We start from the raw sequence: 15,337 nt of genomic DNA, 5'->3' as shown, positions 1-15,337 counted from the left end.
TTCTCTTCTTTGGTAATAATCTCAGATAGTCTACCAGTAGTCTTAGAAGGTCTGGGAACCATTCCTTCTATGTCCAGAAGGGAGCTACTAAGGTCACTGACATGTTGGAGTGGGTGACGAACTTCACCACTTCCCTCACCGTGCTGAACTGTGGGAAAGTATAAACGTCTAGGTCTGACCAATCTTGAATCATGGCATCTGTTGCCCATGCCAGAGGATTCGGAGCTGGAGAGCAGAATAAGGGTAGGCAATGATTCCTTAACATTGCAAACAGGTCTATCGATAACTTTCCCCACTGTTTCTGCGGATTCAGTGTCCGCTACATCGGTAGGATCTGTCTGCCCTGACTTAGCTCGTCCACAAGGACGTTCAGCTCGACCTGAATAAATCAGGTCACAATGTTGGTTTGATTGTCTTGTGCCCATAGAAGGAAGTCTCTGGTCGCTTTGTAAAGCAAGAAAGGATGAGTCCCCGATTCTTTATGTAGGCTAGAACAGTCATGCTTTCCAAATGGGTCACTACTGTCCTGTTGTACCTCTGTTGCAAAAGACTGAAGAGCTAAGTGAATTGCTTTCAGCTCCTTCACATTATGTGTAGTAACTCCCTTTCTACTAGCGACCATGTTCCGGATCCTTCTCTGTTGTTTAAGCATCTTTCTTCTAAAGACCACCACCTAAAGTTCTCCTTGATTTCTCGAGTGATGGGGAGAATCTGCACCACCTGACTCTTAGATAAAATTGAAACATTCAGGTGTGTAACCTTCCCAATGGTACAAATTTCTCTATGGATGACAGGATTCCTAGGAGAATCATCCATTCCTTTGCTGAGCTGGAAGGGTGGTAAAAAAAAATTTGGATTTTCTGTGTGCAGTTGCAAATCCTTTGAAGAGATGGAAAAGCTCAAAAATTCAGAGAATCGATCTTCTTCCCCAAACAGATGATCAATTGTGTCAGGACTAATTGAGACTAATTATCAGAAGGCCCAAATCCTTGGCAAGAAGGAGTCCTCTGCAGGTCCTCTGTACATCTTGATCTCAATGGGGAGCGTAGGAGCCAGTCATCTAAGTAAAGACTGACATTGATGCCCATGAGGTGAAACCATTTTGCAAGAGGGGCACGAACCCTGGTAAATACTTGAAGGACAGTTGACAGGCCAAAACACAGAGCTCAGAACTGGTAGACTCTGTCCTGGAAAAAAAATCTCGGGTACTCCTGGAGTCCTGGGTGATTGAAACATGGAAGTATGCAACCTGTATGTTTATCTACAGGCAGACCCTGGTTATGGAAGGGTTCTGTTCTCAGCAGGGTGCTGATAAGCGGAAACCCACATTAACCGAAACTCGGCAATTTATGGAGCTTATGGCGCTGATTAACTGAAACTCGGCCCATTATGGCGCCATAAATCACCGATTCCATGGCCCAAGACAAGCACCATAAAACAAGATTGCCATTAACCAAGTCCGCCGATAACCGGGACTGCCTGTATAGTTACAACCCAGTCTCCCTGGTGGATGGCTGATGCCTTGGGGACAACAGGCGATTCTAAAACCCCCTCTGTGCTTGAATCCTTGACTATTTCCACAACTTGCTTTTTGAGGAGGGCTGATACTTTTCAAGAGGGGTGAAAACTTCTTTGAGCCTGAGTAAGGCTGTTAAAGTTGATAGGAAAAAGGATTCTCCATGAAAGGAATTGAGTACATATTCCTCTTGTAGGACTTTTAATACCCATGATTCTATGCCTCTGGCTTTCCATTTTCCACAAGGATGTTCTGGAGGACCCGGGTCTCACTTACAAGAGACGGGTTTGACTGATTGAAAGCAGCCCCTACTGCCTTGAAATGTCTGCTGTGGCAGCGGGGAGATGTTCTACCGAAAAAAGTAGATAAAGGTGGTCAACCTGGCTCTCTTGTACGTTAGGCCAACTGAACTAACAAGTCCTGTGTGGATTTTTTCTACAGTTTGAACGTTACCTGTTCCAGGGTGGCTTGTGGAAACAACGATCCAACAGGGCGAATAAGAGAGAAGACCTTTGAGAAGGAGTGACTCTTTTAGAGGTGAAAGAACGCCATAATTCCATCTTTTTAAGAAGGCCAGTAGTAAAGATTGTCGCAAGTTCTTGTGAACTATGTCTTATTGCCCTGTCGGCACAAGAGAGAATCTCCAGCCAGTCCAAAAAGAACTTCCCTGCAGGGCGGTACAGCCTTCTATTTTTTTAGCTAAGACCCCCCACATCCAGTCAAGAAACTCATTACCTCAAATAGTTTAACATATTTAACAAGGTGGTCCAACTCCGATGGCCTAAATAAAATCCTGGCCAAGGTAAATGCAGAGCGACGTGTTGCTTAAATGAGACCGGAGAAGTCGCCTTGAGAGGAGGCAGAAGCTCCAGGGAGTTGATTCCCAGTTAGCAATACAAACAATTACATATGTCATATCAAGCACAACAGGAGCGCAAAAACTGTCTTGGCTATGTCTCTCTTGGTACCAACCAGGCATCAGTGCAAGCAAAGCTTTCCTGGAAGAGGAAAGGACCATCTTTGGTAATCTAGAAGCTCTTGCAGGTTGGCGAATCAGGAACGAGGAGCCTGGTGAAGACAGGGCCGCTGGAGAGAAGAAATATGGATAACAAACCAAGAACCTCAGAAGAGCTGAATAATCTGAGGTTGGCTACTCTTGGTGCAATGGTTCTTTGCTGGCAAATCGATGACTAGCCAACTCCGGAGGATCATGTGACACAGGGAAGGCCTTTGCAGCAGGAATAAAGTATTATCTAGTCAACGTTGAATAGGGGCAATGGACGGATCTTCAATGGCGGAAGAGGCCGCAACTGACGATTCAAAAGAATGATGTTTTCCTTTAGTCACTGAATGTTTAACTGTATGAGGCTGAACCACAACAGTGAACCCTCTGACACAGGAGACCACCCACTGGGGCACAGGTGAGTTCACTAACACCATGCACTCAGACACAGCACTCGAACACTGAATGCTCAAATTCTATTGGCAGTTTGATACAGGGTGCTTAGATATTGGGCACTTGGACCCTGGGTGCTTTGGCACTGGGTGCTCATGCACTGGATGTTCCAGCACTGGGTGCTCAGACACTGGGCGCTCTTGCACTGAGTACTCGGACACTGGTGGGCGCTCAGACACTTGATTCTCATAAACTGGGCACTTATGCAGGGCACTCAGACACTGGATGCTCAGAAGTCCCTGTAGAAACCTGCTGAGTTCAGCTGACAGACATCCAAAAGCTTCATGAAGGATGAGGGGTGAGATCTCTCTTCTAAGGCTTGCTTATGCACGGGAGACAAGTCTTTCTCCAAAGAAGCGCCATGCATTTTCAACAGGCTGGAGATGCTAGAAAAATGCCAACTATGCCCTTTCGCCTCATGAGAGTCAGACTGAGAAAGCAACTACCCATGGGTAAACCCCACTGACCTCCCTCTTGGAACTGCCCAGCGGTGAGCAAGGGAAGGGGAGCTTAGTAGGGCCCTTGGTCTAGGAGCATCAGTGAGATGGGTAGCCATACCCTCTAAAGACACTGCACTAGCACTAACACGACTAAACTTATCCATGAGGACTCTTACGGAATTCCCAATTTGGGAAACCATGCTTACATGAGGCTTGAATTTCTTGTTAACTTGAGCCTTGAAGCTGGCAATGGCATTGGGTTCAGAAATATGGGAACCAGGGAGCAGAGTAGCAGGAAAAGTCAGAGGACTGGATGGAGATAGGGGAGAAAGCAGTAACAGGCATTAACAGGACAGGTAAATCAACAATATCCTTAGGAGAAATAGGTTGACTAGATGGAGCCCCAGCTTCAACTCTAGCAGTCGGCTTCCTCTGTCTGTCACATTATAGTTTTTCCAAATGTGCAATTAAAACTTTCCATTTCCCTTTATCCCAGTCCTTACATTCAATGAAACTAATGTCCAGTGAACATACTTGTTCACAAGCACAATAAACAGTATGACTGTCGTATATGGCAGATGTAAGCCTAGTCTTGCAGCCCTTACTACAATAGCTCATACCAGACATACTAGAATCTTAAATAGTATTCAGGAAATAATAGTCAAAATCAGGAAGCTAACTAAGCTGATGATAAAAGTGCTACCAAAAGCAAAAAATACTTCACCAAATGAAGTTAATGTTACAAACATCTGGCAAAATACAGAATCTCAGAGATGTTCAACAAACATGTAACATCACTGATTGGCAGAAACAAATTGAGCTCTTTGGCTGTGTTGTACCTATTCCTCCCCAAAAGTGGGCAGGGTCAATCAATTACCTACACCAAAACAAAAGAACACTACAGTATTTTTCGAACCTTGAGCTCCCGTGTAAGTGGAAAATAATAGCCATGTACATAATTATTAGGTAAGTTACTTATATAAAAACTATTTTCCTAGCTACAATTAAAATTTCAATGTGGTAAGTATTTATGACAAGCTCTGGAAATAAAGACTAGGGAATTTCCTTGAGCTTGTTAGTAACATCTACAAGAAAAAGAGAGTTGCATGGTCATCTGATATTAAAAAATACAGCAATGTAAAGAGCTTAAGGTCCTTCCATTCTCTCCTTGTGAGGCATTACTGTACAGTCCTATTCTGCATGAAAACATATTCTAGTGCATATGTTCAGCTCCATACAGAAGCTTCAACAACCTAGTCATATATTCCAAAGAGGCTTTCTCTCTAAAGAATGGGAGTTACAATTAAATATTTTCGTGAAGTTCTTGAAAATTTTAGACATTTTAAAATACACAGGGAAATTCTTACGCTACCATTCAACAATTATCAGAATACTGTATACCTATTTACAACACTGACTTGTTAAACCCGACTTTGAAGTATGAGATTTAATGGCTAATTATTGCAGTGAAAGAAAAACTTATTCCCATATGCTGTAGCATTAAATGTAGTAAAATTATCAAAACTGTAATAATTATTAAACTACAGCATGTGAAACTTTGAAATGTTTGCCCTTTACTGTGTTATTTGTACAGTATTTTAGGAACCGTATATTTAATTTCATAAATCAATAAATACTTTTCATAAATAAGATGCTGATATGACAGATGGCCCAAATGAGAATGTGACATCTGAAGAGATTAGGAATGACTTCGGATGATAAAAAATTGAAAAGAACCAGTACCATCAAGAATAACAAGCAATTTGCTAAATTAAGTTGGTGAACCATACAGCTCACAGCATATTTTCTGCTCATTTCAAAAAATACTCTTTTATTTGAAAGACAAAAACAATAAAATACATACCCTGAAATTAAAAGTACGACAACTTTTTCAGATGGTGAACATACTCGAATACTACTTACTTTGTCAACACGAATAACATTGGCTCCAAAGTCAGACAAAATCATCCCACAAAAAGGAGCAGGAGCTAAACCAGCCAATTCCACGACTCTTGTCCCCCGCAATGCCATCCTGTAAAATACATTTTTTGTCTAACCACAAAAACTTATAGTAATTTGTGCTAACTTCTGGATTATTTGCATCTAATAAGAAATTTAAGTGTATTTCAACTCTTATACCTAATAAAATATACTGCATAATTTTATGTCCTGCTTTACCAGTTTTGTCTAACCATAAAAACTTACGTGTACTAACTTTAAAATTATTTACAGCTAATAAGAAATTTAAAGTCAAAGCATATTTCAACTCATGTAGCACCTAAAAAAAAAGATCTGCATAATTTCATGTCATATTTTACCAGTTGAAGGTATTTAGCCATTGCACCACAGTTTTAGATCCAATATATGTAAAACCAACAGCAACCATTTCACATTTGTCTTGAAATATCACAATCCCCTCTACCTATAAATGGTCCCTCTAGCTGCAATGAATTACTGTTACAGAGATACCAGGTATGAATGTGAGTTTTTAGTTGCACCTCTAATACTTAAAGTAAGAAACATGCTGTGTGCCATGCCAAGGGGAAGATGTGGATGCCCTCTCTAATCTAGTATTAGGGCCAGAGGTGCATTACTGAGTCGAGATGAATTTGTTCATTTCACTTTTATAATTTTTGGAAGAGAAGGTTAACCCTTAATGAACAGATACCCTCATATGAGTAACAATAACAGGTTTTGGGTAGTGGACGGAGTAATTACCTCCTGGTGAGTATCGATATCACATGCCATCAATTTGGAGAAATCAGGCGGGAAAGGGGTTCCATTACTTCAATAGCCCATAAATTTACTAATGGCAACTTTTAGAATGGTTTACCTTGCCAATTCTAAGCATCTCATAATTCAGTTACATATTTGACTTCAAGGGGGCATGTAGTGTCTCTCTCTTTCAGCTGACATATTTGTATATATATGCTCATATATATTAACAGGGGTTGCTGTTGTTTTGGTTTTGATTCTTATCTTTTATGGTAGTATGTCAGTCATAATTGTAATTTTGCAAAGACAAGTGCAAAGTAGTATTAGAAAAAATGTATAATCCAAAAAAGTTACTGTATCTTTGATCTCAGTAAATTTGCATAAATATTTTACAATAAATATACTCAAAATTTGTTACTGCTTTTAGTTCTTATCTATTAAGATATTGTGTGAGCTGTAATTATAATTTTACAAGCAAAATAAAATAAATTATCAAAAACATGCAGTAACTTGGTAAAATTTATATTGTCTTGTAAAAGAGGCCCCACAAGGGCTTGTAAATAGTCATTTTCAATTTCTTGTGGATGGTACAGGGATTCTTTTAGAATTTTTTTTCTTACACCATGTGCATTTGCATATCTTTCTCTTTCCACTGATGTGTTTTTTTCTTACATTGGCCGACCTCAAAGTTTGCCAGGTCTGGGGTGCTGCATGTTTTTTTTTTTTTGCCTGGGTCTCAAGGGTTATGTATCAAAATAATTTACTCCTTGACCTATGCCCCTTCATTCAGGTAAGATCATGGTAACCTAGGTTAGATTAGAAGGTTAGGTTAGGGTGTATCCCTGTAATTGGCCTTGTGAAACCTTTCAATCAATAATGGACTTTAAGGTCAAAGCAAGTACCTATTCATATTTCATCAATAAATAGTAACTTATGGTAAAACTGAAGACTACTACCGCATCTTGGCACTTGGCTCCCACCAATCACTGACCAGAATAGGCTATTTACTATACCTTGAAGCTTTTAAGTTTGTGCCATTTACCAATGCTTATGATATTTTCTGTATCTTGTTTATGTTGTCAGAATCATCCCCAAGGCACTGATACTAAAAATGGCATCGATTTTGCATATAAAATTGTGTCTAATAAATTATTTTTATTTTCTTAGTTATGTTAGCCATTTATGTTAAATACATAGTAGCCAAGTCTCTTAGGCAGAACTTAAATGTACAGTGGTGCTCAAATCTCATGCGACATGATTCTTTTTGTATCGTCCAGATTCTCAGACTCAACGTGATGTTGCCAAGTAGTGTTATACTTTTTTTCTAATGTCATACATGTCGAAAAGTTTGTGAATTCACAGCTAGCCCTATTTTCCTTGTGGTATATAAATATGATCAATTTTATGCATTGGTATAATTCGTAATCTGTGTGATTTGAACTGATTTTCTTTTTTTACGCAGCTAAGTTCAAAGTGCGGTGTGATAAGGTTAGCGGTACCATCAACGAAAGCACACTTAACATGCTCTTCGGACCGATCAACATAACTACGTCTGCTGCATTATGACAATAGACCTAAGCTCAACAGTCATAACATTTTCAAAGTAGGAATCTGACGAATACAATAGGAATATGAATTACAACCAGTTTTCTTTGGATGTTGAAGTTTTAGGCTACGTTTAAGCTGCCTATATGTTGTAAAATGATTTATAGGCCTAAAAGAATAATCTAAGCCTTATGACATGTAATGTTACTAAAATTCCTATTTGTAGAGATTACCTGTTCTTTGAGGAATAAAAGATGATGATTTTGATTATATGGAGAAGATGACTATTAAACGAAATATCATAAGTATTAATATCAAGGCGTATGGAACACTTGTTTTGTTCATGAAACTTACCTGTCAGATATATATATAGCTGTATTTTTCCGAATCCGACAGAAATTTAAACACTTACGACACACGCAGTGGGAGTCAGGTGGTTAGTACCCATTCCCGCCGCTGGGAGGCGGGTATCAGGAATCATTCCCATTTTTCTATTCATAATTTTTCTGTCGCCGGTGCTGGAAACACCATGTTTTGCAGCACCTCCGTCCAGATTTTGGAAACTTACTAGCTACTTGAGTATCCCTTTTGGTTTTTCTTTGGTATCTGAATTGGATCGGTGGCTTGGCACACGTTGACTTTGTTTGATTTGAATTTGGTTATTGATTTTTCTTTGATCAAGATGTCAGGGTCTAGTTCTGCTAGCGCTAGATTTTGTTCCATGTCTGAATGTAGAGGTAGGCTACTGAAAGCTTCAGTAGACCCACATTCTGTTTGTAAAGTTTGCAGGGGGAATGAATGTACGTTTTGAAAGACGTTGTAAGGAGTGTGAAAGACTAACAGAGTCGGAATGGAAGGCGTATGAAACCTATCTTAAGAAACTTGAGCGAGATAGGTTAAGGAGGTCTTCCTCCAGGAGTGTTTCAGGTAGGCTAGATTTAAATTATTCTCCTGCTAACCCTCCTTCTGTAGATTATGCTCCTACCCCTGTAGTGTTGCCTCCGGCCCCTGAGACAGTGGTCGGTAGAAGGTAATACATTATCGCTAATTCTTGAATCGATTCGTAACTTAGAATCAAAAGTGTTAGCTCTGGAGAGCAAAAGTGAAGAGAAGTGCAGTGAAAGTGCCCCTTGTGTAGGTGGAGGGTGGGGCGTCAGATCGGCCTCATTCCGCCTCTAGACCTAGACCTCTGCTTGACTCCCAGATTACGGGGAGAGAGCATGTCGAAAGTCGAAGGAGGGTTACGAGGAACCCCCACCGATCTGGCGTGCCTTCGGCAGCTTCTGACGAACATACCCAGACTGCCAAGGAGCGTGCGCGTGCACGTCTTCTCAAGGAGTGCTTTTCTTCTTCTGAAGCTTCCTCCCCGCCAAGGGGTGGAGCTCTCGTGGACCGCATCACTTCCGCTGAAAGGACCGGCTCGCGTTCGGGACGCTTCACGTCCAAGTTGTTCTCCGGAACTTTGCTCGTCGCCTGATAGTGCGTTTTGCTGGCTTTTCCTCCGCAGAAGAAGCGTAAGGATTATTCGGAGGCGGAATCTTCCCTAGATGTTTCTTTCGAGCGCCGCAGTCGCTCTAAGGTGCGTGAAGCGGCGGTTCCTGGGAGTAGCAAGAAGGCGTCCCCTCGCCACTCTCCTGCTCACAGGATCAGCCCCTCCCCAGAAAAGGAGGCTTCACCTACAAGCAAGATTCTCCAGTCTCTTCAGCAGCAACTTCGAGATGTTTTTCCTTCGAGAGAGACTGTTCCACGTCGCCGTAAGAAGGATGACAATCTTCCTGTGAAGAGGTCGAGGCGTTCTCCCCTCTCCCTCTCCTCGCTCGTCTCTCTCTCCGTTTGAGTCTCCCTCTAGAGTTCGTTCTGCTCCCCAGCAACTTTCTAGAGGAGGCGAGAAATTAGTTTCTCGCTCTCGTGAAGCGGTTGTTTCCGCTGCTACGAAACTTGTGGATAAGAAGCGAGTTTCTTTAGATGCCGAGCGCGCTTCTGTGAAAGTCAAACGCGCTTTAGTGGACGCCGAACGTGACTCCGGTGCAAGTTTCGCTTCGAGCGCCAGTGGACGCTCAGCGAGTTTTAGTGGACGCTCGGCGCGCACCAGTGGACGCTCGGCGCGCATCAGTGGACGCTCGGCGCGCACAAGTGGACGCCAGGTGTACACCTGCGGCGTTTGAGCGCGCTTCTGTCGGCGCCAGTAGATTGGCTTCGGACGCCAAACGCGCGCCTACGGACGTCAGTTTTGTTTTCCACTTCCGCAAGCACAGCGGAGGCGGGAACTCTTCCTGTTCGCCGTTCTTTCTCTTTTGAGAAAGCTCGGGACTCTTCTTTACTTCCTCCGACTTCTCCAGTGTCTGAAGAGGAAGTTAGTGACGCTTTCGTCGAAGTGGACGAAGAACAGCAGTTGGCTCCAGTTTCGACGGACTACAAGGTTTTGACTCGTTTACTTCAGTCAGTCTTTGCAGACACTTTCCAACCTGAAGCTCCACGTACTCCTCCCTCTCAGTTTTCGTCTTCCAAAGCTGCTAAGATCTCGGGCTTTGTGAGAATGAAGAAGTCGCTTTCTACGAAGCAAGCTTTTAGAAAGGTCCATGATTGGATGGAAAAGAGGAAAGCTTCGGGCAAGACCTCTTTCGCTTTACCACCTTCAAGACTCGGTGGCAAGCTGGTATGTGGTATGAGACGGGAGAAAACGTCGGAGTCAAGCTTCCAGCCTCAGCTCAAGGAGACTTGGTAGCATTGTAGACGTGCCACCAGAAGATCTTTTTTGTCTTCCTCGAAGGTCTCGTGGACACATAGCGAGTTAGACTTTCACCTTAAAGGCCTCTTCAGGACACTAGAGGTCTTTAATTTTCTGACTGGTGCCTGGGAGTATTGGATGCCAGGTCCAGGAGTTCTGATTACCATCAGTCTGGGGGAGCTGTCCAGTGTATGTCTTGCATGGACAAGGCCGTCAGGGATGGTTCTGAGGAATTGGCTGCTCATTTCAGCACGGGACTGCTTAAGAAAAGAGCACTTTTTTGCAATTTTACTGCAAAGTCGGTCTCACCAGCGCAAAAAGCGGATCTTCTTTTCGCTCCTTTCTCAGAACATCTCTTCCCCCAGTCTATGGTAAAGGACATAGCTGCTAGTCTCCAGGAGAAAGCAACTCAAGACCTTCTGGCACAGTCTTCTAGGAAGGCCTGCTACTTCTTCGTCTTCTGGGTCCTCTGCTTTGAAGAAGTCGAAGCCCTTTCGATCCGCTTCTTCCTCGAAGCCAGCCCCTCGAGGAAGAGGCTCTTTCAGAGGCAAGACTCCCGCTCCTTCCAAGAGCAAGAAGTGAGAGGGAAGTCCTTCAGACACCGTAGGAGCCAGGCTTCTACATTTCGCGAAAGCTTGGGAAGAGAGGTGCCGACGCTTTGGTCTCTGGACATCGTCAAGAAGGGGTACAGAATTCCTTTCCTCCTGATGTTACACCCCCGCTGTCTTCGACACAAAGGATTTGTCTCCGTCGTATCAGGGAGAAAAGCAGAAAGTGCTTCACGATCTACTAGATCAAATGATCGAGAAGCAGGCAGTGGAACAGGTCTTCGACCGGAGTTCTCCGGGGTTTTACAACCGTCTGTTCCTAGTGCCGAAGCAGTCAGGGGGGTGGCGCCCCGTTCTGGATGTCAGCAGTCTAAATCGCTTCGTTACCAAGCAGAAGTTCAAGATGGAGACACCTCAATCAGTGCTTGCAGCTTTAAGACCGGGGGATTGGATGGTGGCTCTCGTTAGACCTTCAGGACGCATACTTTCACGTCCCCATCCATCCCCGATCAAGGAAAATACTGCGGTTTGTCCTGAAAGGGAAGATTTTCCAATTCAGGGCACTCTGCTTCGGTCTCAGCACGGCGCCGATGGTGTTCAACCGTTCTTATGAAGAACGTTGCGAGGTGCCTCCATCTTGCGGAAATAAGGATCTCTCTCTACCATAGACGGAACTGGCTTATTCGAGCCTCATCGCAAGACAGGTGTCTGAAGGACCTTCACACGACTCTGTCGTTAGCGAAGTCCCTGGACTTCTGGTGAATCTCGAGAAGTCGCATCTGACTCCTTCTCAATCCTTAGTCTATCTGGGGATTCAGATGGACTCAGTGGCTTTTCGGGCTTTTCCGTCCCAGTCGACAACTTCAATGCCTGGACAAAGTGTCGGCCTTTCTAGGGAAGGAAACATGCTCGGTGAGGGAATGGATGAGTCTGCTGGGGACCATTTCCTCACTGGAGAAGTTTGTTTCTCTGGGAAAGGTTGCACCTCCGACCACTTCAGTTCTTCCTCTCAAGCAATTGGTCACGCAAACAGGATCTAGAAGAGGTCTTGTTTTTGACGGAAGAAGTGAAAAAGCACCTCAAATGGTGGTTGGATCCAAAGAAGCTTGCGGAAGGACTTTCGCTCAAGCTTTCGGAACCCCGACTATGTTGTTCTCCGACGCGTCCTCCCACTGGGTTGTTGGGGAGCAACACTGGGATGGGAGAGAAGTTGTCGAGGCACCTGGAGAGGGGAACAGGTGTCCTGGCACATCAACCTAAAAGAACTCTCAGCGGTTTACTCGCTCTAAGGTTCTTCGAGGAGGAAGTCTCCAGCAAAGTGGTTCAGATAAACTCGGACAACACCACAGCCTTGGCATACCTCAGGAAACAGGGGGAACTCACTCTCATTCTCTGTTCGTCATCGCGAGGAATATCCTGATTTGGGCGAAGTCGCAAAACGTCACGATTCTGACAAGGTTTGTTTGTGTCAGGCGTGGAAAACGTGGCAGCGGACCTTCATCAGTCGGCAAGGACAGCTTCTGCCGACGGAATGGACCCTTCATCAGGAAGTATGCCAGGCGCTATGGAAGCTGTGGGGACGTCCTCATGTGGACGTTTTCGCAACTTCCCGAACGAAGAGACTTCCGCTGTATTGCTCCCCAGTTCTGGACCCGGGAGCAGTGGCAGTAGACGCCCTACTGTGGAATTGGTCGGGACTAGACATTTACGCTTTTCCCCCATTCAAAATCCTCGGGGAAGTAATGAGGAGTTCGCTGCATCAGAAGGAGCGAGAAGTGGACCCTCATCGCCCCATCCCCCTTCTGGCCAGCGGCCGACTGGTTCACGGAGGTGATGTCCCTTCCTAGTAGACTTTCCGAGGACTCTGCCCTAAGGAAAGATCTACTCAGACAGCCCCACTTCGAGAGGTACCACAAAAACCTCCCGCCCCTCTGAGTCTGACTGCGTTCAGGACTATCAAGAAGTTGGCCAGAGCGAGGGTTTGGGGTTTTCAAGACCTGTGGCAACGGCGATTGCCACGCAAGGAGGCCCTCCTCAATCGCAGTTTACCAATCAAAGTGGGCTGTCTTTAGAAGTTGGTGCAGAAGGAAGGGCATTTCCTCCACCTCAACCTCTGTGAGCCAGATAGCAGATTTCCTTCTTCACCTTAGGAAAGAAGCGAAACTAGCCGTTCCCACGATTAAAGGCTACAGAAGCGTGCTTTCTGTGGTCTTCAGACATAGAGGACTCGACTTAGCGAATGATAGAGACATTCATGATCTCATTAGATCATTTGAGACTGTGAAAGTTCTCCAACCTAAAGTACCATCGTGGGAACTTAGACGTGGTACTGAAAGTTTCTCATGTCGAGTCAATTTGAACCGCTCCATTTAGCCTCGCTTAGGAATCTATAAGAAGACCATTTTCCTAACCGCTCTGGCGACGAAAGGCGAAGAGGGTTAGCGAAATTCAAGTCATAAGCAAGCATATTGGGTTCAAGGATCATAGTGCAGTTTGTTCCTTAAGTCCTACGTTCTTAGCAAAGAACGAGAACCCTTCCAACCCTTGGCCGAGAACGTTCGAGATCAAGGGGTTGTCGGAGCTAGTGGGACCGGAAGCTGAGAGAGTCCTGTGTCCTGTCAGGGCTCTCAAGTTTTATTTGCAGAGAACCAGAGCATGCAGAGGTTCTTCGGAGAACTTGTGGTGCTCTGTGAAAAAACCAGATCTTCCGATGTCGAAGAATGCACTGGCGTTCTTCTTAAGAAGTACGGTTAAAAAAAGGAAGCCCATGAAAAGTGTAGTGAAAGTGACATGAGCTTCTGAAAGTGAAAGCCCACGAGTTGAGGGCTATTGCTACTTCGGTGGCTTTTCACAAAAATATGGCAATCAAAGACATTTTTGGGCGCCACTTATTGGCGAAGCAATTCGGTGTTCGCTTCACACTACCTGCGGGAGGTGAAAGCAACATACGAAAATTGTTACTCGCTCGGACCATAACGTCGCTGCAGACACTGTTTTGGGGCAGGAGGTAGCGCGCATCCTATCCTTTAATGGTTTAGGGGAGTTTTTAACTTGTGTTATGGTGTGGGGTTGACCGCCTGCGGCGGATCTCCCTTCCATTAGCTTAGTCTATGTGGGTGATACTTTTGGTAGGCTACGCCAGGTGGTTTGGTTTTTACTTCGTTGCCCTCATTTGTATGGTCAATGGTCTAGTCACGTCGTGGTCTCGCCCCTGTTGACAGATCATCTGGAGTGCACCAGCTATATGGTCTCTACTCGCTGGCAACTCTAGTAGCACAAGCAGACTTACGCGGCAGTAACCACGAAGTCAGCTATGCTAACAGGTAAGGAATCAAGATATCAATTATCTGCATATATATGTTTCCTGTTTCCTAAAATCTTCTATTCTGTCTACTCCCACCACCAAAGGTGGGATTCAGCTATATATATATCTGACAGGTAAGTTTCATGAACAAAATGATATTGTAATGATACAATTAAGTTTGTTCATACTTACCTGGCAGATATATATAATCAAGTACCCACCACCTCCCCTCAGGAGACAGTGGAAATAAAAAAATTATGAATAGAAATGGAATGATTCCTGATACCCGCCTCCCAGCGGCGGGAATGGGTACTAACCACCTGACTCCCACTGCGTGTGTCGTAAGTGTTTAAATTTCTGTCGGATTCGGAAAAATACAGCTATATATATATCTGCCAGGTAAGTATGAACAAACTTAATTGTATCATTACAATATCATTTTTCAACTCGTTTAAAATATTATTTTCTTAAAAGTCCTCCTTGCTTTTGGTGTATAAATTTTCATTTTTTCATAAGGTAACTTGAAGAACAAGATGGGTTGATAACCTCATTTGCTTTCTGTTAATTGTAAACTAAAGAAATCTAACACCTAGGCCTAGGAAACAATATCTTGGCTTTGAAAAACGAATAATTGCATAGGCGAATATTTGCTAGTATGCCACAATTTTTTTAAATATTCAAGAATTATAACAATTAATTATGTATGAAAATCCAAATAGTCCTCTAACACATATAAAGTAAGTGTTTTCAAGATAATTTCATTGTCGTTACTCAGTGTAGACTACTTATGTTTACACGGGGTGGTTGTTGTTGCACCGACACTAATGATAGATACATCACATGTGCTCCCCTCACACGTTGATATCGGTGGGGCGCATTCTACTTTTGTATATACATAGTTTAAATTTTTTCAGCATTGACGTGTAAAAGCAATCAAATAGGACTATTTCAAATTCTATGTTGGCTCTGGAAGTATTATTAATGTTATGACAATTTTTTTTCGTGTTTCTTTTATTTATTTGGAACTGATGCTTGATGACGACTTCATTTTGGTCAATGCTTCAGGTAATGTGAACGAAAGTTTT

The 15,337-nt window shown here is 43.6% G+C and overlaps 1 protein-coding gene and 1 long non-coding RNA gene across 2 annotated transcripts in view; one reads left to right on the top strand and one right to left on the bottom strand.

Annotated features, from left to right (window-relative positions):
- LOC135206408 (alpha-methylacyl-CoA racemase-like) overlaps positions 1 to 5,451 on the bottom strand; it is a 59,593-nt gene extending 54,142 nt beyond the window's left edge. Inside the window, exon 1 of the mRNA XM_064237800.1 lies at positions 5,336 to 5,451. Coding sequence (XP_064093870.1) covers positions 5,336 to 5,443 — 108 coding nt within the window. The 5' untranslated portion in view covers positions 5,444 to 5,451. The remainder of the gene's footprint in view (positions 1 to 5,335) is intronic.
- Positions 1 to 15,337, top strand: part of LOC135207310 (uncharacterized) — a 112,630-nt gene that overhangs the window by 70,607 nt on the left and 26,686 nt on the right. The window lies entirely within an intron of this gene.

This window comes from Macrobrachium nipponense, chromosome 11, assembly GCF_015104395.2.
Source record: "Macrobrachium nipponense isolate FS-2020 chromosome 11, ASM1510439v2, whole genome shotgun sequence".
Lineage (NCBI taxonomy): Eukaryota > Metazoa > Arthropoda > Malacostraca > Decapoda > Palaemonidae > Macrobrachium > Macrobrachium nipponense.
Note: the sequence above shows the minus strand (reverse complement) of the source record. Positions and strands in the feature narration are given on the sequence as shown.